The sequence below is a fragment of the Oncorhynchus mykiss genome, chromosome 2 (genome assembly GCF_013265735.2).
Source record: "Oncorhynchus mykiss isolate Arlee chromosome 2, USDA_OmykA_1.1, whole genome shotgun sequence".
In the NCBI taxonomy this organism is placed as follows: Eukaryota; Metazoa; Chordata; class Actinopteri; order Salmoniformes; family Salmonidae; genus Oncorhynchus; species Oncorhynchus mykiss.
Window position 1 is genome coordinate 56,789,054 of NC_048566.1, and position 26,052 is coordinate 56,815,105.

General features: G+C 45.4%; 1 protein-coding gene across 22 annotated transcripts in view; it reads left to right on the forward strand.

Moving 5' to 3' along the window:
• LOC110492194 (pleckstrin homology domain-containing family A member 7) overlaps positions 1-26,052 on the forward strand; it is a 155,479-nt gene that overhangs the window by 109,346 nt on the left and 20,081 nt on the right. For 13 of the 22 annotated variants that reach the window (XM_036951093.1, XM_036951074.1, XM_021566298.2 and 10 more), the window contains 7 exons: positions 2,937-3,037; positions 11,383-11,564; positions 17,186-17,752; positions 18,289-18,799; positions 18,933-19,016; positions 22,396-22,650; positions 24,858-24,911. In XM_036951093.1, coding sequence (XP_036806988.1) covers positions 2,937-3,037; positions 11,383-11,564; positions 17,186-17,752; positions 18,289-18,799; positions 18,933-19,016; positions 22,396-22,650; positions 24,858-24,911 — 1,754 coding nt within the window. Of the gene's footprint in view, positions 1-2,936; positions 3,038-5,456; positions 7,602-11,382; positions 11,565-17,185; positions 17,753-18,288; positions 18,800-18,932; positions 19,017-22,395; positions 22,651-24,857; positions 24,912-26,052 lie in introns of those variants that run through there. The other 9 variants (XM_021566377.2, XM_021566402.2, XM_021566393.2 and 6 more) reach the window with 6 other exon arrangements.

Sequence of the window (26,052 nt, forward strand, 5' to 3'; positions counted from 1 at the left end):
CTCCTCTGTCTATCTCGCTCTCTCACTTCAGTAGACTTTCTTGACATGGCAAGTTAAACGACTGACATTGTCAAAGTAGACTTATAACGAAAGAATGGTGGGACCATTGGCAATAAGGCGTCTCAAAACTAGTAGCAGCTGTGGTAATGGGTTTTCAATTAACAGCAACGACAACAACGATATGAATGAAAATAACAATACATTCAATGCAAGTAGTAGAGCGGTCTCAACATGACGTGGTGTGAAAGCCTAAACAAAACCAAATGGGAAATATTATTGATGTTGCACTTTTCACTGGCTAACTCCTCAGGTTTTGGCCAAAGCTGCACATTTAGCCTTTTCACTCGATAAATATTGGATTTGATTGTATAGTTTCAAAATCTTTGTAGTGAATGATCATTTTGGGAAAGATTCTCTTAGGTCTGAGTATTTGTCACAGTGGAATAGGAAATGCAGCTCGCTCTCTACCTCTCCCCTGGAGCAGAGTGAGCACAGCCTGTCCTCTCTGGGCAGCCAGGTTTGCCTGTGACGACCGGTCTCTATAGCCAGACTGTTCTCACGGAGTCTGTACCTCGTCAGTGTTTTCCTCAGTTTTCTATCAGCCACAGTGGTCAGATAGTCTGCCACCAAGTTACTGTCGGTTTAGAGCCAAATAGCACTGAAGCTTTCTTTAGATTTTTTTTTTTGTGGTGTCTTTCCAATAAGTGATTTATATTTTTATTTTTGCTTTGTGATGATTTGGTTGAGCCAGATTTTTCTGAGTGCTGTCCTGTGACTCAATGGGGTTGGTTTGGGTTAGTGAACTGAGCCTCAGAACCAGCTGACTGAGGGAACTCTTCTCTGGTTTCATCTCTTGACATTGTAGGGTTGTGTGATGAAATGTTTTAGGGGTCACTTGTTTTTAGATGGTTGCAAAATTTGATGGCTGTTTTTTTTCTATTCGAATAAGAGGGGGAGGGGGAGGGGGGGGTTTGGCCCAATTCTGTTCTTACATGTGAGTTTTTCTTTGCACTTGCAATACAGTCTTATAAAACTCAGCATGCAGTATTTTGATTGGATTTGTCCCATTTGCTGAATTCATTATTGGAGAGTGGACCCCATACTTCGCTACCCTCTTAGAGCAATTGGTTCTATTTTAAAGCATTGAATGCTTTTCTACCTTTGTCTCTCAGCTGTGAAAGCTACCTGTGAAAGCTACCTGTGAAAGCTACCAGTGTCGCTGATATTTAGTCCTAGATACGTGTTGTTTTTTTAGGTGTGTTCTATTAGAACTGTGTCCAAATAGAATTTCTATTTGTCATCCTGATTCTATTTGTCATCCTATATATATGGGAGTCCTATATATATATTAGGTTAACTGTCTGAGCCCAGGTCTGACAGAACCTGTGCAGATGATCTAGATGCTGCTGTAACCCCTCCTTAGTGGCAGACAGCAGCACCAGGTCACCTGCGTACAGCAGACACTTGATTTCAGCGTCGGGTAAGGTGAGACCAGGTGCTGCAGATTCTTCTACTGTTTCTTTTGCCAATTCATTCATGTAGATGTTAAATAGTGTTGGACTTATTGAGCAGCCCTGTTTCACTCCACGTCTCTGAGAGAAGACGTCTGTTTGCTTGTTGCCAATTTGACCCGCACATTTGTTTTTAAGTGTACATTTGATTTAATAGCATCTTATGATCCTATGATCCCCCGATACCTCTTTGTATTAGTTTATTTTAAAAATACCTTTGTGCCCGAAAAATGAGTAGATTTTGCCTTTGTTTTGGTCTACTTGTTTGTCATTTAGAGTGTGGCGGGTATAAATGTGGTCTGTCGAGCAGTAATTTGTTAGAAATCCAATCTGGCTTCTGCTCAGGACGTTGTGTTAATCAAGGAAATGAAGTAGTCTGCTATTTATGATACTGCAGAGAATTTGCTGTTAACGCAAATCCCTCTAATTATTTGGATCAAATTTGTCTCCGTTTTTTATAGATTGGTGTGATCAATCCTTTGTTCCAAATATCAGGGAAAATGCCTGCAGTGAGGATAATGTTGAAGAGTATAGCCAATTTGAATTTGTGGTCTGTATATTTGATCATTTCATTTAAAATACCGTCCGCACCACAGGTCTTTTTTTGGGTTGGAGAGTGTACAGGTAATTATTGTTCTGTAATTGAGGTATCCACAGGATTCTTACTTGTCATTTTTTCTTGTATATATTGTTGTTCTGGGCTCTTTGTTTTATTGCTGTAGAGGTTTGCAAAGTGGTTTCTTCACATATCAGCATATTGCATAGCCAATTCCTCATGATGAGGTTTATTAATTTATCCCAGTTTTCCCAGAAGTGTTTTGATTCTATGGATTCCTCAATTCCATCCAGGGGATTTCTAATGAGCGGGTCCTTTTTTGTCCTTAGGGTTTGCATTGCTTCAGTGTTTCCCCGTGTTGAAGACGTATATTTTTGTTGTCTGGTTCGCTGTGTTTTTGATTAGATATATTTCTCAATGACTTTCTTAGATTTTTGTAATTATTTATCAAACTATTTTTCATTCTCAATTATTTTTGGTTTGCTCTTATGTGTCTTTATATTAGCCAAGGAGGCTAATTTGTCAAATATAAAGTTTGTTCCAAACTTCCAAATGTACACCTTCATTGCTGTAGGAGAATGTTAAGGCTACGAAGTTGTCCAGGAGCGATTTGAATTTTTAGGGTACTAATTGCTTTTATGGTAGATTTCTGTACTGTTAGCACTCCATCTATAGACCTTTTTAGTGGCATGTAATTTATTGGTCCGTGATGCTTCATGGTTGTGTTCCGCTCTTCTCAGATGCACTGTGATTTTACTGTGGTTGAGCTCTCTTTTCTTTCTCTTTTCTTTCTCTCAATGTTCTTTCTCCCTCCTGTCTTGTCTCTCCTGTCTCTCCTGTCTTTCTTTCTTTCCCCCCTCCCCTAACAGACAGCAGGGAGGAGTCAGTCCTGGGTAGTATTCCTCTGCCCAGCTATGTCGTCTCAGCCGTGGAGCCTGAGGACCACATCAGCCGCAAGTACGCCTTCAAGGTAAGACTCAGAGTTCGCCTCTTAACAGGACTTATGTGTAGTCTTTTTAATGTTTTTTACATTTTACATTTTATTCATTTGACTAATGTAATATGCCATGGCTTTATGTCGTCTCTGTTCCACTGGTTTACATTTGTAAGCGACGCAACGTTTCTGCCTGCTGTTAAAATACAACTAGTTTTATTGCTTTTATTACTCAACAGCGGCTTGTTGGCTGATTTAGATTATGGACTGAATATGATTTGGTTCTCTGCTTCATATTTGGCCAACCGCTGGCTTTAGAGGCATTGCGTCACCGTGAGGTCACTATGCTCACAGGGAGAATTCTGTCAATCAATGATGGACGATATTCTGGATAATAAGCCAATCATCAGATATTTAATTGCACCCATCCTCCCCTTTTTATTGGCTATTGAGGATTTCAAATCAAATCAAATTTGTCACGTGTGCCGAATACAACCGGTATTGAAATGCTTACAGTCCGCTTAACCAACAATGCAGTTCAAGAAGTAGAGTTAAGAAAATATTGACTAAATAAACTAAAGTCAAATCAAATTTTTAAAAAAGTAACACAAGATAATTACATAACAATAACGATGCTACAGTATATACAGGGGATACCGGTACCGAGTCAATGTGCGGGGGTACAGGTTAGTTGAGGTCATTTGTAAAGTGACAATGCATAGTTTAACAGTAGCAGCAGCATAAAAACAAAGGGAGGGTCAATGTAAATAGTCTGGGCGGCCATTTGATCAATTGTTCAGCAGTCTTATGGCTTGGGGGTAGAAGCTGTTGAGGAGCCTTTTGGACCTAGACTTGGCGCGCCGGTACCGCTTGCCGTGCGGTAGCAGAGAGAACAGTCTATGACTTGGGTGACTGGAGTCTGACTATTTTGCTTTGGGGCCTTCCTCTGACACCGCCTAATGTATAGGTTGTTGATCAAATTGGATTCTCTGTGTTGGTCGCTTTTTAGCTTTCTAATTTGCTAGTCTACTAAATTAATATAATAATAATAAAGGTATTTTCTCCAGAATGCCTCCAACCGTAGGTTTTCTCTACAGACATGTTATAGGTATAGTACTACAGTATATCATTTAGGACTCCCTGCCTATGCCATAGAGCTACTGTGCCTTCTGAAAGAAAATAGGGTTAATATAAATTTACATTTGTCAATGATCTACACAAACTATTCTGTCAAAGTGGAAGAAAAATTCTAACATTTGTATTAAAAAAAAGAATCAATCCATGTTAGAATCATCTTTGGCAGTGATTACAGATGTGAGCCTTTCTGGGTAGGTTTCTAAGAGCTTTCCACACCTGGATTGTGCAGAATTTGCCGTTTAATAGTTTTACAATTCTTGAAGCTGGTTGTTGATCTTTGCCAGACTACATTCTTCTACATTCTTCTTGAAAAACAAATTCGGTGTAGATGTAACTTTGTGTTTATGGTTATTGTCCTGCTGAAAGGTGAATTCATCTCATAGTGTCTGGTGGAAAGCAGACTGAACCAGGTTTTCCTCTAGGATTTTGCCTGTGCTTAGTTCCATTCAGGTTCCTTTTTATCCTGAAAAACTCCCCAGTCCTTAAAGATTACAAGCATACCCATAACATGATGCAGCCACCACTATGCTTGAAAATATGGAGAGTGGTACTCAGTAATGTAATGTTTGGGCCAAATCCAATACAAAACACTTTGTCTTCAGGACAAAAAGTGAATTGCTTTGCCACATTTTTTGCAGTATTACTTTAGTGCCTTGTTGCAAACAGGATACATGTTTTAGAATATTTTTATTCTGTACAGGCTTCTTTTTACTCTTGTCTTGTTTACGCTAGGGTTAGTATTGTGGAGTAACTACAATGCTGTTTATCAATCCTCAGTTGTATCCTATCACAGACATTACATTCTTAAACTGTTTTAAAGTTGGCCTCATGTGAAGTCCCTAAGCGGTTTCCCTAAGCGGTTAGGGTGGACGCCTGTATCTTTGTAGTGACTGGGATACACCATCCAAAGTGTAATTAATAAATTCACCATGAAAAAAAGGGATATTCAATGTCGGCTTTTTTTTTTACCCACCTACCAATAAGGTGCCCTTCTTTGTGAGACATTGGAAAATCTCCCTGGTCTTTGTGATTGGATCTGTGTTTGAAATTCACTTCTCGACTGAGGGACCTTACAGATAATTGTATGTGTGGGGTACAGAGATGAGGTAGTCATTCAAAAATCATGTTAAACACTATTATTGCAACTTATTATGTGACTTGTTAAGCACATTTTTACTCCTGAACTTATTTAGGCTTAGCATAACAAAGCGGTTGAATACTTATTGACTCAAGACATTTCAGATTTTCATTTTTTATTAATTTGTAAACACTTATAACAACATAATTCCACTTTGACATTATGGGGTAATGTGTGGAGGCCAGTGACAAAACATCTCAATTGAATTCCATTTTAAATTCAGGCTGTAACACAACAAAATGCGGGAGAAAGTAAAAGGGTTATGAATTATTTCTGAAGGCTCTGTATACAAGTGATAGAGACTGTAGTGCTAGCTGTATATCTGTGGTTGGTTCTAGATTACCCACATCTTTCTCTAATGTCCTCTGCTAGTGGTTTCATTCCCACAGGAAGCCAAGTGTGGTTCCGTTATGTTTCCTTTCACCACTACATATACAGCCTTGCCTCTGTTGTCATGCAGAGCCAATAGGGGTTTAGGTTTCAGTCTATTGGCTGTATGACAGACGGTAGGCCTGGCTGGTTGTAATAATGTAGACCAGTCAGTGACTGATACAACCAGTCGGTCTCCTAGTAATGTAGGGTTTCTTTTCCTGGTTCAAAAAAAGGATTTAGGTGGTGGGCGTGGCAGGGGTCGGCCCCTTCGGCACGGCTGACTTTTAGTGAACATTTCAGTGGCCCCCGTCTTGCCGGTGTGGAGAATTTCCTGCAATTTCCAATTTCCTGCAATTGTACAAATTTCTCCATGGACCTGAGAGAAAAGTTAGCAGTTTTAAAGAAAATTTCCCGCGATTTTATGCCTTTTGCTATGGCTAATACTGTGTTCTATCGCTCAAACATAATAACAAAATCTATTCTCCCTGCCTTGTCTAGGTTTTATTTTGGTTATTGTTAGTTTTCAAAGATTATATTCTAAGAAAATGTATAGGTCATTTTTTTCCTACATACTTTATCTTCATTTAGTCGTTCAGTTTACACTGAAAGTGTTTATTTTTTACACGGTTTGGATTTCAATGGCAGAAAAATCCCTGTAATGCCTCCAATCTCCGCCCCTCTGGCTGATGACATGTATTCAATGTTATTTCAATGTTAATTCAATGTTTCCTCCCTAACCAGACCACCCTGACCCTAAAAAGGCAGTGTTTTCTCAAGTGGTTCTACGGTTGCGTATGGTTTCTAGCCCAATACAAGAACACCTGATTCTACTCTCTTCTATTCCTAATCACTGAACCCCTTTCCTTAGTTGAACACGGTGTACTTGTGTTGGGCTGAAACGAAACAGTCTTGGTGTTACCCAGCAAGGTTGCAAAGTTCTGGTAACTTTCCCCCAAAGAAATTCCTAGGGTTTCCCAGTAGTCCCAGTTGGCCCGTAATCAGTAGGGGGGATAAGCAGGAAATCAGGAATAATTTTCCGGGAAAACCTAGGAAATTTTGGGGAAAGTTATTGGAATTTGGCAAACACTGCTGTCCAGTTGTCGTATTGTAGTTTCTGCCTCATCTGGTGGTGTTTTCTGTTGTTAACTTTTCACTCTACTGATGCAGTGAGAAAGGCTCGTAAAGGGACTCAGTTTGCAGTTACACTGCAAGCCAAATGTAATTGAATGCAGAGTGGAGATTTGGCCTGGCGATTTTAGGCTCGACTGTGGAATGGCTCGGTAATCTACTCTTAAGCCCTTATCAGAGAGACGGGTTATATTTGAGCCGCTGCACTCTTGTGCAATCTGTCCCACTGCTGTGAGTGTGCGTGTGCGTGTGAGGTCGGAGGGAGAGGCAGGGGTCAATAGAGAATGGCTAGCTTGTGTTTCCTGCCTCCCTGAACCCGAGATTCTGTTACTGCCATGGAAGAGTTGGGAGAATGTTAGGAGGACTGTCGTCGTCGTCCCCCGTCGATACCTGTAACCCAATCCTGTCAGGACCACTCTCCAGTGTCTCTCTAGAGTGGCGTGTGTGTGTGTGTGTGTGTGTGTGTGTGTGTGTGTGTGTGTGTGTGTGTTTTATGTCATCTGGTTAGTTTGTTTGTGCTGCAACCATTGACCACCACAGTGAGTTAGTACTACTTGTGTTTGTCTGACTACTTCAACCCCCCAAAAAATGTTTCCCCATGGTTAAAAACCTTACTTTCCCACCCCGCCCCTCCACAGTAGAGCCAACCAATCTAGATAGAAGGCTGGTACCCCTCTCCCCTATTCGCTGAACTCTGTTCCCTCTCCCCTATTCGCTGAACTCTGTTCCCTCTCTTGTTCCTATTGGTGGGCTGCCTCGCTGGGACCCTGCGAGTGTGCGAGGTCGTCCAATTGAAACCCAAGTGCACCGTCCTCTCATAAATAGGTACCGCCCTCATAACCTATTGAACTTTACCTGAGTTACTGCTTTTGCCATGTCATTTACCTTCAGTGTGTGGTTGGAGAAAGGCTAAATATATACAGCGCCGTGTATATTTGTCATGGTTTGGAGCATGTTTTGAGAGTGGTGTGTGCCTTTTTGGACGTGGTTGTGGTTTCCCTCCATTTTATCTGTCTTGTATGATCTCATTCACTCGTGTCTCTGGTTCTGTGTGTTGGCTGAACTCTGCTTTGTCTGATATCCAGCATGCCACTCGTGGAGGTAGATCGATTTTATTTTATTTAAGTGGAATAAACATTAATTTTTTTCACCTCTTATGCAGTCTATTTTGGAATGCACTTAGAACCTTCTAGCCTGGTCCCAGATCGGTTTCAAATGAAACGTTTCTTTATAGAGCACATTTCTCACAGGGGATGCATTTCAAGGTGCTTAACAAGTGTCTGTGCCGTCTTGCTCGAGGATGTGAATATTCCGTATAATAACTTTCTTAACGGCTGTTCGAGGTTATTAGCCTGGTGCCAATTCTGTTTGTGCCGTCTTGCCGACTCCTATTTTTTTTAATCTTTTTTTTATTTAACCCTGTGGGGATAGTCGAGCAGTAGGAGTTGTCAAGACGGCACAAACAGAATTGGCACCAGGCTCATAACCTTCAACAGTCGTTAAGCAACACTCGGTATACAGAATATAGTTCCTATATCCATTTCCATTATGCCAATGGTTTCCCCAAAGCAGAAAGGTTTTTCGAGATTGCGGATTCCAGAACGTACCGTGCGAGCCGTGCCTTCATTCTGAGCGTTTATTGCTGTAAAAGTATTTCCACGTGAGAGTTCGGGGGTCCGTGTTATCGCAGCTTGGAGGCCAGGGCTACGTCCCAAATGGCACCCTATTCCCTACATAGTACACTACTTTTGATAGGGCTCTGGTGAAAAAAGTAGTGCACTGTGTAGGGAATGGATAAGCCCCCTTTCCAGATAAGCCCCCCCCCCCCCCCCCCCCAGGCTTATCTGGAAAGCACAATAAGAAGGCTTTGAATAGACGGGACACACACAAAAAAGGCCTGCGTGTCTGAGAGGGGCTGGGGAGAGGAATAAGAGGACTGCTGCTATTGTTAGCCTTCCTGTCTGGGAGTACAGGCTGGCTATTTTTGAGGAGGAGAGCTGAGGGGGAAGGGAGACTTGCCCAGGGTGAGCAGTGTGCATTCTCTGTGGAGGTGTGGTGGTCACACAGTGCACTTGAATGTCCCACGCAGCCTCTTCCCTGTAGCGGGAATGCTATGAGGCTGTGGTAAGGAATGTTATAAGAGACCAGGCACTGTCTGCACATTCTTTCATTGGTCTGAAAAGGCAGGGCAGGTATTGGATAATTACAGCGACAGGGTAGCTGTTGGGATAGATGGGTGGGTGCACGTACACCCGACCATGATATAGAACTATATTAGAGAGCAGCTTGTCCAGACCGCTGAAGAGGCTGGAGAGTGAGTGAGGGGAGATTAGACAGCTGATTAACACAGCAGCAGTCTGAGCCCCCCCCCCCCCCCCCCCCCCCCCCCTTACGCGTGGCCTTGCCAGTAGCTACGTCGGGCCTTCTGTTGCTACACTGTAGTGTACGGAATAAGGTGAAGCTGTCTGTAGATGCTGATCTCAGGTCAGTTTCCCCACCTATGGTTAAAGGTTAAAGGTTAGGGGAAGCTGATCCTAGGTTTCGGGGCAACATCACCCTGTTCCACAGTGTACACTACAGGCCGAACCTTAGACCAGCCAGGGAGGAGATTTAAAGACCTCCCCAGGGGGTAGAGGCAGCCTTCTGGCCCGACCTTCTCCAACCACTGCCTGGGGCCAAGAGGCTTACCGTTACACCCCGGTCATCCTGCAGGAGCACGGTCTGTCTGTGTGTTTGTTTATGTGTGTACATCACAGGCGGCCGGCGGCTCCTTCATTGGTGAGGACGGACTCGTAGTAATGGCTGGAGCGGAATCAATGGAATGGTATCCAACACATCAAACATGTGGTTTCCATGTGTTTGGTGGTATTCCATTCCAGCTATTATTATGAACCCGTCCTCCCCTCAGCAGCCCCGTGTGTGTGTGTGTGTGTGTGGTGTTGCAGGGGTTTTCACGCCACGAACAACACCCATGCCTCAACTTGAAAAGCCATGTTTGTATCAAACGTCGAGTCAGGCAAAATCTAAAAAAAAGATGCCAACACTCAAATGAAGAAATCACACCCATTTCACACCCGCTTGGCAATCTGTTACCTTGCTTTGTCTAGATCCAACTAAAACCCATGAGTCCTGAATGGCACCCTGTTGACTACATTTGACCAAGGCCCTGGTCAGAAGTAGTGGACTAATGCCATTTGGCATTATTGGGTTTTAGTTGGATCTGGACTCTGATAAGACAAAAAGGCATGGGTGTATTCATTAGCACACATTGTAGCAAAACGTTTTGCTACGGGAGAAAGGGAAACAAGCGTTTTTTATTGGACAAATTCAGGTAGGTCCCTCTCCATTTCAGCCGGTTTGCTTCAGCTTGGTTTGCTAGTGAATACACCCCATATAGATTGGCTCTAATTTGTTACATGATGGCATGAGTGATTGCCTCAATAATTGCTTTTTTGCGGTGCCAGTGATAGCCGTCTCCTACCTAACGAAAACAGCCTCTTGAAATATTGGTGTTGCTTCTTCATAGACTACAATCCAGTAATGACCCCCCCCCCCCAAAGGAATGGGCTGGTGGAAGGAAAATGGTGGAAACTCCCTCCAACCATGCTTACGTCAAACCAATGCTTGTAAATGTATGAGAGGGAGTGAACGAGTGAACACTTCTGGGGTGAAGGCTGGGAGAATCTTAACTTGGCCATAGAGATTTGGCCTGCGTACTGATTCTCCATCCTTCTCCCAAAGTGTGCACTTGCGTACTCCCCGGGGGTGGATTTGAAAAGCATTGGAATGGTGTATTTGTTGACTATTGTAAGGGGGGGGGGGGGGTTTCCACCATTGTTAAATCGATGATGGGAAGTGTGCAAGTGCACACTTTGGGGAAAAGTGTGGGGAATCAGAACGCCCCATAGAGACCAGCATAAGACAAGTATGAATAAACAAGTATAGAATAGGCCCAGTACAAACAATTCGCGAGCATGTTGAAAATAGCAATGTCATGGTTGAAGTTCTATCACAATGGCTCCTTCTATGCTTGCTTGCTTGTTGATTGGCTTACACTGCCCTCTGTCGTGGGTTGGATTGGACCTTTTTCATTCTTGTTATGTCACTCATGCTACTGTGTCTATTGGTCGGTATGGATGTCTCTCTCTCCTTCTCCATTGGCTAGAGTACTCTGTCGCTTTTCTTTGTTATTCTATTGGCTGGCTGGCTGGCTTTTGTCTCTATTGGCTAGTATCTCTCTAGGCTAATGCTGATTTGTCTCTATTGGCTAGTATCTCTCTAGGCTAATGCTGATTTGACTCTCTATTTTTTTCTCTCTATTGGCTGACTTGAATTTGTTTGTCTCCATGGGAAGACATTGGTTGATGTCCCTATTTCTCTTAATTGTTCAACACTTCTCTATCCATCTCGTTCATGGTTGGAGTCAATTCAGTTCTCAATTCAGTTCATAGTATACCCTTTTTTGTTCTTGAATTACATATAAATTCACCTGAAATAACTGAATTCAAAACTCGGTTGACCCCAACCTTGCTATCTATCCCATTGGCCAGACACCCCCGTCCATCATTCTTCTTCAGTCTGACCCTCCCTCTCTCCTCTCCCATAGGCCAACCACACGGGCATGCGCTCGTACATTTACAACCGGAGCACTGTGATTGACTCGCAGGCGGAGCACGGCGGCATGCGGACGTACTTCTTCAGCGCCGACACGCAGGAGGACGTGAACGGCTGGGTGAAGGCCATGAACCAGGCGGCGCTGATGCAGAACCAAACCGACAGCCTCAAGAGGTAGGTGTAGTGCGGAAGTTTGCCCTAGACACTGATCCTGGGTCAGTTTTGCATTACCGCCGCCAATGGTTAAGGTTCGGATCCGGGGGCGCAACGGTCGTCAAAATTGATAAAGTGTCCAAAATCTATTTCTGATAAATCTTAACGGCTGCGTACTGGTGTAAGATACTCAACTCCTATAGATGATTTTATTTTATTTATCCATCAAATAATGGATTTATATTGACTGTATTATAGCGAATGAACAATGAGAGACAGGGAATGAATGGGATCCAGACATTTTGGTGGGACTTCAGGTGTTCAATATAATGTGAAATATGCCATTATTTCTTCGTTAAGTGATTCATGGCAACTTTTTTAAACCGCATATGGCCCTTTTCAAATGTTTTGCTATTATATTGCTAGAAATATAACGTTTGTAAATAACAACCAATTTGCATTTACATACAGGCACAAATTCATATAATTAGCATGAAATGACTCTTTATCCAACCAGCTCTTTCTAAGTTACCACCCCAAAGAGAATTTGTACCCAACATGTTATCTAGAATATTAAACAAGGCAGAAATGTTTTGTACCAAAAATGTCCACACATGTTGTGAACATCGTCTCATTAGAATTAACCAATGCATATTTATTTGACAGTAAGGGGAAAGATCAAAAAGTTAAGCGATTGACCCAGAATATCTGCTTTCTTTTCTGAGAGTCCGACCGTTATTCACATGATCATCTAATCAAACCTCAACAGGTTTCCGTCCCCACGGAGTGAAACGCTTACTGTGCGTAGACCGTTTTTCTCTTCTCTCGTCATTTAGTTGCCGTGTCAGTGCATTCCATACCCTGTCCATATGTCAACGCTGATGAAACGCCTGGGTCGAAACCTCGACCTTTCCGACAATGCCCCCATCCTTTCGAGACATCGTTTCACACTCCCCCCCCCCCCCCCCCAATAGTAAAGTCCAGGAGAAAAGGGTGGATTGCACGGGCAATCGTATGGATATTGTCTGTTTTCTATTTTGAACGAAAGTCAATGAAGTTGCAATTAGTTGACAAATAGATGATCCACTTCTCAAACACAGCCAAAGGATGGCGAAGAGGTGTATTCTCAGATGGGCCGTGCTACTGTACGTAAGGGGAAAGTTCACCATGGAGCCCAGACGTACGCTGCCTTGGACCGAACCCCCCTGTCTGTCAGCCTGTCACTCCAGACCTGGGTCATGTACATATGAAATATTGTCGGTTTGTTTGATTTAGCTTTAACAAATTGAAGGGGTGGGTTGAGTTTGCACTTTTGGGACTGTTCAGTTGGTTATATTTTATTGGGCAATTACCCATCTGACCGAGGTTGTATTGTGAATGGTACATGTAACTTAGCTGTGGCAATTCTTAAGTGTGTGTGTGTCTGAATATATCTGTCTGGGGAGAGAGATGAGTTTCCTTGTGTTTGCCATTCTGTCAGTCTCATTGATAGGCAGCGCTGAGAAACAGAGCTGCAATCTCTAGGGCTATTTGGGTTTGTGTGTGTGCGTGAGTGCTTGTGCATGCCTGTGTGACCTTGCAGCAGAGAGTGCATTGTGATGCTGTGTCTGTGCCAGCCTTGCTCCATGATGCCACTCAGCCTACTCTCAGATTGCATTGGTGCAGACGCACGCACGCACATGCACAATAGTACAGTTTCACAGACTTTATGACAGATGTCTAACTATGCTGTGAGAAGGATGGCGAGAAAGTGAATAACATAGAGAGATGGAAGAAGAGAGTGATGGTGGGAAAAGCGATGGACAGACTAGAGAGAATAATAGATGGGGGGGCTGATGGGAGAAAGATGGGGATATGTGGAAGAGAAGAGGGGGTGAGAGGAGAGACACACAGACAGACAGACAAAGAGATGGACATGGACAGACGGACGGGGATGGACGGACAATCACAGACAAAGACACGGGCGGACAATACGGACGGGCTGTCCATCCGTCCGTCCGACAGGCAGAGACAGACGCAGACGGGCTGTCCATCCGTCCGTCCGACAGGCAGAGACAGGCACAGACGGGCTGTCCATCCGTCCGACAGGCAGACAGACGCAGACGGGCTGTCCATCCGTCCGACAGGCGGACACAGACACAGACGGGCTGTCCGTCCGTCCGACAGGCAGAGACAGACACAGACGGGCTGTCCGTCCGTCCGACAGGCAGAGACAGACACAGACGGGCCGTCCGTCCGACAGGCAGAGACAGACACAGACGGGCCGTCCGTCCGACAGGCAGAGACAGACAGACGGGCCGTCCGACAGGCAGAGACGGACACAGACGGGCTGTCCGTCCGTCCGTCCGACAGGCAGAGACCGACACAGACGGGCCGTCCGTCCGACAGGCAGAGACCGACACAGACGGGCCGTCCGTCCGACAGGCAGAGACAGACACAGACGGGCCGTCCCTCCGTCCGACAGGCAGAGACAGACACAGACGGGCTGTCCGTCCGTCCGACAGACAGACACAGAAGGGCTGTCCGTCCGACAGGCAGAGACCGACACAGACGGGCCGTCCGTCCGACAGGCAGAGACAGACACAGACGGGCCGTCCCTCCGTCCGACAGGCAGAGACAGACACAGACGGGCCGTCCGTCCGTCCGACAGACAGACACAGAAGGGCTGTCCGTCCGACAGCCAGAGACGGACACAGATGGGCTGTCCGTCCGTCCGACAGGCAGAGACAGACACAGACGGGCTGTCCGTCCGTCCGACAAGCAGAGACGGACACAGATGGGCTGTCCGTCCGTCCGACAGGCAGAGACAGACACAGACGGGCTGTCCGTCCGTCCGACAAGCAGAGACCGACACAGACGGCCTTTCCGTCCGTCCGACAGGCAGAGACAGACACAGACGGGCTGTCCATCCGTCCGACAGGCAGAGACAGACAGACGGGCTGTCCGTCCGTCCGACAGGCAGAGACAGACACAGACGGGCCGTCCGTCCGACAGGCAGAGACAGACACAGACGGGCCGTCCGTCCGACAGGCAGAGACAGACACAGACGGGCCGTCCGTCCGACAGGCAGAGACAGACACAGACGGGCTGTCCGTCCGTCCGACAGGCAGAGACAGACACAGGCGGCCTTTCCGTCCGACAGGCAGAGACAGACACAGACGGGCCGTCCGTCCGTCCAACAGGCAGAGACAGACACAGACGGGCTGTCCGTCCGTCCGACAGGCATAGACGGACACAGACGGGCTGTCCGTCCGTCCGACAGGCATAGACGGACACAGACGGGCTGTCCGTCCGTCCGACAGGCATAGACGGACACAGACGGGCTGTCCGTCCGTCCGACAGGTATAGACGGACACAGACGGGCTGTCCGTCCGTTCGTCCGACAGGCAGAGACAGACACAGACGGGCCGTCCGTCCGACAGGCAGAGACAGACACAGACGGGCCGTCCGTCCGACAGGCAGAGACAGACACAGACGGACAGGCGGATGGATACGGGCAGATGGACAAGGACAAACACGAACGGACAGACAGTCACTCCCGACAAACAGTTATTGTGCTGACATTGCTTCCAGACGCAATTTGAAACTCGGTAGTGAGTGTTGCAACTGAGGACAGATGATTTTTATGTGCTTAAGCACTCGGCGGTCCCATTCTGTGAGCTTGTGCGGCCTACCACTTCGTTCTGATGCTCCTATACGTTTCCACTTCACAATAACACCACTTACAGTTGACTGGGGCAGCTCTAGCAGGGCAGAAATTTGACTAACTGATTTTTTGGAAAGGTGACATCCTGAAATTGCCGAATCCACTAATTTGAAGGGGTGTCCACATACTTTTGCATATATACTGTATATGTGAAAACGTGTATTTTGGGTAGTAGCCTCGTAATAAAATGTGTCATGCAATATTGGCACACTACACGTGTGACAGACCAAGCCGAACAAAAGTGAACCTTCAATTTGGAGGTTTCAAATGTCCCTCAAGGGCCAAGTTGACCTATTTTATGAAGTGCCATTGGTTGGTGGATTTAAAGTCTAAGATCTTTGATAGGCCGATGCAGAAGTTGTTAGTGGAAATAATCTCTGCCAGCTGGTGCTGTTAGCATAGTGTGCCAGGTTATCTCATGGGAACAGCTAACATGTAGCATTGTATCACGTGCGACCCCCCTCACTCACGTCAAGCGTTTCTGTTAATTAAGGAGAGAAAAAAGGTTCACTGCTGGTCCTCGATGCTCGACTTTATATAATGGATATAAAACGTACATGTACGTTTAGCCTACAAAACAAATGAAGTGTTTGTTACTGCCATCTGAATGCACAATTCAAATAACAGTAACATTATGCTGTTCTATTCGGTGTGCTAGGCCCATGTCGAATACTAAATAATCATTAAGCGATCTTGTGAGACATTTGATTCAGCTTTGATGGAACCTTCCCTGAACAGGCACCGTTTTGAGAGGTGGCGGAGCGTCGCTCCGGGAACATTACAGCCCTGTAGCCTTTGTGTTGGTCTGCAAGAGACACTCCATGAAGCTCCTCATTAAAGAGATTTCTCACCTTCGTTTGCAATGGTTTTGATTTCCCATCTTCGTTTGCAATGGTTTTGATTTCCCTTCGAAACAGACTATCGCAGCAAATGTACTTCAACATTTCAAAGTTTTTCACTTCTGTTAAGGACGCTTTCATGGCGAGGTGTTCAGTCACATCCAACTGCATCAACATTTGGATTTGGCAGATGCAAGTGTTTGTCCCAGGAAATAATCATGTCCAGCTGGTCTTGTTGTCATAAGGCTAAGTGTGCCAGGTTTTCGGGATGGGAAAAGCTAACATGTAGCGTACTATGTCAATGATTTTCATTTTAATGTTTAGAAGTATGGACCCATCAGATTGAGCCATGCCGCTTCATGACCCCACTGTATGCTGCATACTGTACGTACGTGTGTGTGTGGATGTGTGTGGGTGTGGGTGGATGGGTGTGTGTGTGGGTGGATGGGTGTGTGTGTGTGTGTGTGTGTGTGTGTGTGTGTGTGTGCGGGATGTGTGTTATAGCCAACCAATTCACTGTGGCTCTTATGACTAAACGGTCCTGGAGAGCTGTATTTGATGAATGAGAAGCTCATATCATCGGAGGGAAATGATTGTGTCCATCGTCGCAAGTATGACTGCTCATTCCCACCAGTACATTAGACACCCTGAGCTATTTTTAGTGGCTGTCAGCCTGAGAGACCTGGGAGGCTAGGCTACGCTAATTGCTAACGCTAAGTAGCCCAGTTCTCTCTTCATTTAGATGGAATTAGCCCCGACTTCCCCTTTCCCTAGCTATGTTCCTATATCCTATTTTGACGGGCCCTTCATTCACGTTAGGCTATGCTAATGTTAACACCTCACTTGGTTGCAATTGGCGATATGAAGGGATGAAATAATGATTCTCTAGTAAATTACAAAAAGTAACATCTAACATTAACTCCTGTGAGAGGTTAGAGGTATGAAAAATGTGGAAACAAAATAAGTGGGAAAGTAAGTTACTGGGAATTTTGCAACCCTAGTTACTGTCCTGATACAATAGCAAATGTCAATAATTATGTTGTTCCTATGTGTTGAGATAGAGAGTCAAACCATCTCCCGTTCTGTTCCTCTCCTAGGCCATCGGAAACATCGGAGAAATCGGAAATGCCCAACACGTCGGAACGCAAGGGGGTCCCCCAAACCAACCACGTCAACAACTACACAAAGACCTCACGCGAACCCCGAGCTGACCCCCATCTCCATAGCGATGGAGTGGTCCTCGAACCTGCCGATATCCGAGAAACCGAGGAGCGCCGTAGCTTCCGGAACGACACACTCAATCCCATCACTTCCAAGATTCCTTCCCTCGGCGGCGGAAGCGTGGAAATTGAAATGGACGCCGTCCCTCCTAACAGTCTCCCTCCCCTTCCCTCCCTAACTCCTGACTCCGCCTCTGCACCCACATCCGCGCCCCCCTCCAGGGCGCCATCGCGCGCCCCGTCGCGCGGCGCCTTCACCCTGCCCCCCGGGGCCTGTCTGAGGAACGGGACACCCACTCCGGAACCCAACGGGATGGGGACGGGGACGTACCAGAGGGCCACGCTGACGCCCCAGGTGGTTGACACTCAAAGGCAGGTGCAGAGGAGGAGCGCCCTGGAGCAGGTGGAGCACTGGGTCAAGGTGCAGAAGGCCGAGCACAAAGGGTAAAGGTCACGGTTCACAGGTCACACCACCAGTCGTCTAGGTGTTTATCACTGTGCATTCAAATGGCATTTAATTACAAACACATAGACACTCATATCTTGAGTTCAAACACATTGGCCTACTCTTATAAGCATTTCGTTAGACAATGAGTACCATATGTATCCCGTACATGCTCTATTACTAATAAAACTTTACACGTGCACAGCATGAGCATTCACACTCGCATATGTTTATTGTGATGCATATTCAAACACATACTTTATCACACACACATTCTACTAGGTAAGCGGTTTCAGTGTTTAGGTATGGTTGATATACTGCAAGTACATCATGGGGGTCATAGCCAACATCTCCCTCTAGTGGGGTTCTTGGAATAATGTACGCATAGAGTCGCTCAAAACATTAAGGTTTACGTTCAGTACAATACTCCGACCCTGCTAAGCCAGTCAAATGTATATCAGCAACACAATGATACAAAGTTCACAGCCTTGCTTTTGTCTGACCTCCGGCCTCTTCCCTGTTCTCTCTCCCATAGCCCCCCCTCAAGAGGGGGCACCCTCCCCCGTCACAGCCCCCCGACCGCCGCGCGCCAAGGGGAGTACAAATACGCACAGGACCGCCTCAGCCACTTCCGACTCGGACCCTCAGACCCCCAGGGTACCGGCGCCAGGGACGGGGGTGGCATCGGTGGGCCTGGCACCGTGTGGCAGCTCTACGAGTGGCAGCAGCGCCACCAGTTCCGCCACGGCAGTCCCACTGCCCCCCTCTACACACCTGCCCCGGACTACCCCTTCGGGCCCAGGCCCCCCTCCACGGTGCCCCCCTCGGCCCCGCGACCCAGTTCTGAGGTTCCCCGCTGTGTGTCGGTGCCCCCAGACCCCTCCGATATCCTCCCACCGGGCCCCCAGAGCTCCAGGGCCCTTTCCCCGCCACGGAGGCCCCACACACCCGCTAACCGGGTGGTGGTAATGCCCCAGGGGGGGAGAGATGCACTGGACATGCCGGTGGCTGGGTCCCCACGAAGAGCCAAGTCTCAACTACTCAAGGTAAGACGAAGGGGAATTAAACTTTTGAATGTTTCATAGCAGGTTTATAAAAAAATTCTGACAGTATTTTTGCGGAGGTAATGATGGCAGATTAAGACTGTTAACTGCAGTGTGTGTGGGTTGTGTTTGCCAGGCTGCCACCATCGAGAGACGGTCCATGCCTCCCTCCAACTACATCACACACACGGTCAGCGCGCCCAGCCTTCACGGGAAAACGGTATGGAGTCACGCACCCAGTCACAACCCAAGCATGTTGTATTAGATGCCGACATAAAGTCAAAGATCCAGTGTTTCTTGAATAACCTGGACACTTTCCAATTAGCTTAATTTACAGTACTTCTTTACAAGGATGGGATGAGAATCAGCAACATTCTGCTCCATACACATTTCAGGTTTCCGATATACACTGAACAAAAATATAAACACAACATGTAACAATTTCAACGATTTTACTGAGATACAGTTCATATAAGGAAATCAGTCCATTTGAAATGAATTCATTAGGCCCTAATCTATGGATTTCACATGACTGGGACTACAGATACAGTGCATTTGGAAAGTATTCAGACCCCTTGACTTTCTCCACATTTAGTTACGTTACAGCCTTATTCTAATATGTATTAAATTGTTTGTTTTTTCGCTCATCAATCTACAAACCATAACCCATAATAACTAAGAGAAATTTCTGTATTCAAAATAAAAAACTGAAATATCACATTTACATAAGTATTCAGACCCTTTACTCCGTACTTTGTTGAAACGCCTTTGGCAGTGATTACAGCCTTGAGTCTTCTTGGGTATGACGCTACAAGCTTGGCACACCTGTATTTGGGGAGTTTCTCACATTCTTCACTGCAGATCCTCTCAAGCTCTGTCAGGTTGGATGGGGAGCATCGTTGCACAGATATTTTCAGGTCTCTCCAGAGATGTTTGATCATGTTCAAGTCCGTGCTCTGGCTGGGCCACTCGAGGAGATTGAGACTTGTCCCAAAGTCACTGCTGCATTGTCTTGGCTGTGTGCTTTGGGTCGTTGTTCTGTTGGAAGGTGAACCTTTGCCCCAGTCTGAGGTCCTAAGCGCTCTGGAGCAAGTTTTCATCAAGGATCTCTCTGTACCTTGCTCTGCTCATCTTTCCCTCGATCCTGACTAGTCTCCCAGAATCTGTTGCTGAAAAACATTGCCACAGCATGAAGCTGCCACCACCATGCTTCACTGTAGTCTTGGTGGTTCCAAACTTCTTCCATTTAAGAATGATGGAGGCCACTGTGTTCTTGGGGACCTTCAATGCTGCAGACATTTTTTGGTGCCCTTCCCCAGATCTGTGCCTAGACACAATCCTGTCTCTAGGCTCTACAGACAATTCCTTCGACCTCATGTCTTGGTTTTTGCTCTGACATGCTCTGTCAACTGTGGGACCTTATATAGACAGGTGTGTCTTTCCAAATCATGTCCAATCAATTGAATTTACCACAGGTGGACTCCAATCAAGTTGTAGAAACATCTCAAGGATGATCAATGGAAACAGGATGCACCTGAGCTGAATTTTGAGTCTCATAGCAAAGGATCTGAATACGTATGTAAATAAGGTATTTCTGTTTAAAAATGTTTTATAAAATAGCAAAAAAAAAATTGCTTTGTCATTATGTGGTATTGTGTATAGATTTTGAGGAAAAACATTAATTTAATATATTTTAGAATAAGGCTGTAACGTAACAAAATTGGTTAAAAGTCAGTACCTTAAAAAAAATAGATAGGGGCGTGGATCAGAAATCCAGTTAGTATCTGGTGTGACCTCCATTTGCGTCATGTTGCACGACACATCTCCTTCGCTTAGAGTTGATCAGGCTGATTGGGGCCTGTGGAATATTGTCCCACTCCTCTTCAATGGCTGTGCGAAGTTACTGGATATTGTTGGGAACTGGAACACGCTGTTGTACACTTCGATCCAGAGCACCCCAAACAAGCTCAATGGGTGGCCATGTCTGGTGAGTATGCAGGCCATGGAAGAACTGGGACATTTTCATCTTCCAATAATTATGTACAGTGTCTTGCGACATGGGGCTGTGCATTATCATGCTGAAACATGAGGTGATGGCGATGGATGAATGGCACGACAATGGGCCTCCAGGTTCTCGTCACAGTATCTCTGCTTTTAAATTGCCATCAATAAAATGCAATTGTGTTCGTTGTCTATAGCTTTTGCCTGCCCATAACATAATCCCACTGCCACGATGGGGCACTCTGTTCACAACTTTGACATCAGCAAAGTGCTCGCCAACACGACGCCTTCTGCCCAGTGCAGTTGAAACTGGGATCCATCCGTGAAGAGCACACTTCTCCAGCGTTCCAGTGGCCATCTGAAGTCGGTTAGGATGCTGAACTGCAGTCAGGTCAAGCCCCTGCTGAGGACGACGAGCACGCAGATGAGCTTACCTGAGACTGTTTCTGACAGTTTGTGCAGACATTCTTTAGTTGTGCAAACCCATAGTGTCATCAGCTGCCCGGGTGGCTGGTCTCAAACGATCCCGCAGGTAAAGAAGTTCCTGGGCTTGCGTGGTTACACATGGTTTACGGTTGTGAGGACGTAATGCCAAATTTACTAAAACTACGTTGGAGGCGGCTTATGCTAGAGAAATTCACAATTCAATTTTCTGGGGAAAAGTTCTGGTGGACATTCTGGCAGTCAGCATGCCAATTGCACGCTCCCTCAAAACTTGAGACATCTGTGGCATTGTGTTGTGTGACAAAACGGCACATTTTAATGGCCCTTTTTTTGTCCCCAGCCCAAGGTGCACCTGTGTAATGAGCATGCTGTTGAATCAGCTTTTTGATATGCCACACCTGTCAGGTGGATGGATTATCTTGGCAAATGAGAAATGCTCACTAACAGGGATGTAAACACATTTTTGCACAACATTTGAGAGAAATAAGCTTTTTTGCATATGGAACATTTCTAGGATCTTTTATTTCAGCTCTTGAAACATGGAACCAACACTTTACATGTTGCGTTATTTTTTTGTTCAGTGTAGATACAGATATTTGAATGGCTGCCGTGTTGGTATCAAAAGTTCCAAGACAAGAAAACACTTGGAAATTGGATTGCGTCCTAATCTGTAAAATGTCAAAACAACTGGAAGCACATGTTTTTTTGTCATGTTATTGACACAAGTGTTACTTTAGCCACCACTCCTGTACCCTTTTACTAGCTAACTAGCTCTAAATAACTTTAGCTAGTTAAATAATTAAATAACCTGGCTGTGGGGCGAAACATTTTAGCTAGTTAGCTACTGTACAGCTTTCTTTGCTAGCAAGCGTAACACTGCCTCCAAAACTGGTGTCTCCACTACTATTTACAGTTAGACTTTTGTGATGTCTCCACTTTCCCTAGCGTTCCAGTAAGATTTCTTTGTTTGAATGTAAATGGCATTGAACATTTGGTGCTAACATGACCGACAGTTCAACCTAACTATATAGATTCTATACAGCTCTGAGTATCTTTGCTAACCGTTGAGCGCTCTGTCTGTGTTGGGGTGTTGAGTTAATTCCCCCATTTCCTCCCTCTGTCCCCCGAGGGACACACTACTGTTACACACGCAGCCTGAGGAGCTCACCCTCCTGCTCATTCAGCTCCGGAGGCATCAGGCAAAGATGGCCGCCGCTCGCCACCACACGCTAACCCAGCTGCAGCACTTCAACTACAGCCCTTCTGGCCCCCACTTCCTCACCACCAAAACCAACCCTCTCTTCTCCTCCGGCCCTTCTTATCTGGGGCCCTTCCTAGGCCCCATGGGCCACGGCAGCAGCAGCCAGGTGGGGGCCCCCAGTGCGCCTGGTCGTCTTTACCCCACCAATGTGAGCTCAACCTGGGCATGGCTGTTTGTGAGCGTTGGCCTGTGCTGGCTGCCCCCCCCCTCCATAGTCCCTTTCTATGCTTTTTAATTTGTTTCATTATTATAGTGTCTTGCATCTTCAAGATGCCCAGCCCAAATGAGCTTATAAAACACTGTATCCACAGTAGCAAAGAAATGAATCATATACGCACGCAGAAATTACACTCATTCATCTACGATGCCTTGCAAAAGTATTCAGACCCTTTAGGTTTCTTCACATTTTATTGTGTTATAAAGTGGGATCAAAATTGAATTGTCTTTTTTTTTTTTTTAATTAACAATCGATTCAAAATAGTCTAATGTCACAGTGCAAGAAAAAGTATTTTAAATATTAATAGAAATGAAATAACTAAAGTATAGTGTTTGCATAAGTATACAGCTCCCTGAGTCAACACATGTTAGAAACACCTTTGGCGTCGGTTACAGCTGTGATTCTTTTTGGGGTAAGTCTATAAGAGCTTTGCACACCTGGATTGTGCAATATTTGCCCATTTATTCTTTTAAAAATTCCTCAAGCTCTGTTAAGATGTTCTGGGACCATGGCTAGACAACCATTTTCAAGTCTTGCCATAGATTTCCAAGCAGATTTAAGTCAAACCTGTAATTTGGCTACTCAGGGAAATCCACTGTCTTCTTGGTAGGCCACTCGTGTAGATTTGGCCTTGTGTTTGTAGGTTGTAAAGAAGACTAAAGCAGGTTTTCCTCTAGGATTTCGCCTGTGCTTAGCTCCATTCTGTTTCCTTTTATCCTGGAAAAACTCCCCAGTATTTGCTGATGTCAAGCATACCCATACCATGATGCAGCCACCACCATGCTTGAACATAAGGAGATAGTTACTCCGATGTGTTGGATTTGCCCCAAACATAAGGCTTTGCATTTAGGCCAAAAAGTGTGTTCCTTTGCTGTGTTTTTTTTTTTGCAGTATTACTTTAGTGCCTTTGTGTACAAGATGCATGTTTTTGGCATTTTCATTCTGTATATTTCTGTTCTTCATTCCACGCTGTCATTTAGGTAATCGTTGTGGAATCCCTTCAATGTTGTTGATCCATCCTCACTTTTCTACCATCTCAGACATTTAACTGTGTAACTTGTTTTAAAATCACCGTTGTCCTGATGGTAACATCCCTTGAGCAGTTTCATTCCTGTCCTGCAGCTCAGTTCAGAATGACGGCCGTGGCTCTGATGTGTCTGGGTGGTTTTAATATACAGTATAATCCACAGCATAATGAATAACTTAATGTCTGATTTTGTTATTGTTACCCAATCTACCAATCAGCGCCCTTCTTTATGAGGCTTTCGAAAAGCTCCCTGGTCGTTTGTAGTTGAATGTGCGCTTGAAATTCAAAACTTGACTGAGGAATCTTACAGATGTTGTCTGTATGGGGGACAGAGGAGGACTTAGTTATTCAAAAATCATGTCCACCGTTATTAGTCTATCTAACTTATGTGATTTGTTCAGCCAAATTTGACTCCTGATTTAATTTAGGCTGAATACTTATGCAACGACTATATTTTGGTTAGTGTTTTATTTTTTAAGTTTGTTTGGCTGAGATGTTGCTAGTTGGCTTCAAAGTGGCGCCGTTTTTGGGCTTGTGATCTTGGAGCGGCTGCTTGTAAGTGTGCTTCCATTTTGTATGTGCACGTCTTGCCTCTCTGGGGTTATAACATTGAGAAGCTCATAATAAATTAAATGTGCCAATACGTACAGTTTTTCTCTCTGTGTGTGAGTGTGTGTGTGTGTGAGTGTGTGAGTGTGTGTGAGTGTGTGTGAGTGTGTGTGCATGCTTTGGATGACAACATGAACGTTTTCCCCATTTTGATATTTCACTCATCTTATAACGAGCCTAACGGATGGCAATCATCCAAAAGCATATTCTTGACATTAGGCTTACAATCATCTCACCCTTAATTCCTAATCCATTATGGATCATTATAGATGATTATAGTAGAACGGGGTAATTATTATAACACATCATGGTAGATTTGCCGTTAATGAGTAGCGCCATATAATCATATGTATTATCAGTGACTCATTCGGCAACTAATATCCACTATACAGTTAGATCTATAATGTGGAAGCGTATACCTGTCAAAATCCTGTGGGCTTCCATACTGTAATGCCGTAAAGCTTTGATTTGACTCTTCTTTATCTCTCCACTCTGCCCGAAGGTTGACGATACGTACATGCAACTGAAGAAAGACCTGGAGTATCTAGACTTGAAGGTGGGAACCCTCTCTCTCTCTCTGTCTCTCAGGCCTACTCAAATAGAGTAGGGTGAAGTTGCCCCTAGGCACTGATCTTGGATCTGTTTTGCATTTTTCCCCCCTACAAATGGTTAAGGTTAGGATTGGTGGAGGGGAAGCCGATCATGGATCTGTACCTAGGGGAAACATCACCCTGGAGCCAGTCCTAATGCCTGGCCAAAGCTCTCTAACATTAACACACTCCCCTCACTACTCGCTGGATGACCAACACACACCCTGCATCTCAGGGTAGAGCTGAGAACGACATGGCATAAATGGGGATGAACAAAACGGCAAACTTGGTAAAAGAACAAAGCGCACGGGATGTTTTAAAGAAATGTATGCGTGAATAAGTGTAAGAGGTAGCTGGTCCCAGCACAGGCAGCGTGGTCTTCTGGTCCCAGCACAGGCAGCGTGGTCCCCTGGTTTTCTGGTCCCAGCACAGGCAGCGTGGTCCCCTGGTTTTCTGGTCCCAGCACAGGCAGCGTGGTCCCCTGGACTTCTGGTCCCAGCACAGGCAGCGTGGTCTTCTGGTCCCAGCACAGGCAGCGTGGTCTTCTGGTCCCAGCACAGGCAGCGTGGTCCCCTGGTCTTCTGGTCCCAGTGATGCTTAGCGGGGGGAAGACACACATGTACTGCCAGTTTATTGATATTCTGGCTCTATATAACACTCTGAGTGTACAAAACATTAGGAACACCTTCCTATTATTGAGTTGCACCCCCTTTTGCCCTCAGAACAGCCTCAATTTGTTGGGGGCATGGACTCTACAAGGCGTCAAGCGTTCCACAGGGATGCTGGCTCATTTTGACGACAATGCTTTCCATAGTTGTATCAAGTTGGCTGGATGTCCTTTGGGTGGTGGACCATTCTTGACACAGCGTTGCAGTTCTTTACACAAGCCGGTGCGCCTGACACCGACTGCCATACCCCATTTAAAGGCACTTAAATATTACACATTCACCCTTTGAATGGCGCACAGACACAATCCATGTCTCAATTGTGTCAAGGCTTTGAAATCCTTATTTAACCTGTCTCCTCCACTTCATCTAGACTGATTTGAAGTGGATTTAACAAATTACATCAATAAGTGATCATATCTTTCACTTGGTCGGTCTATGC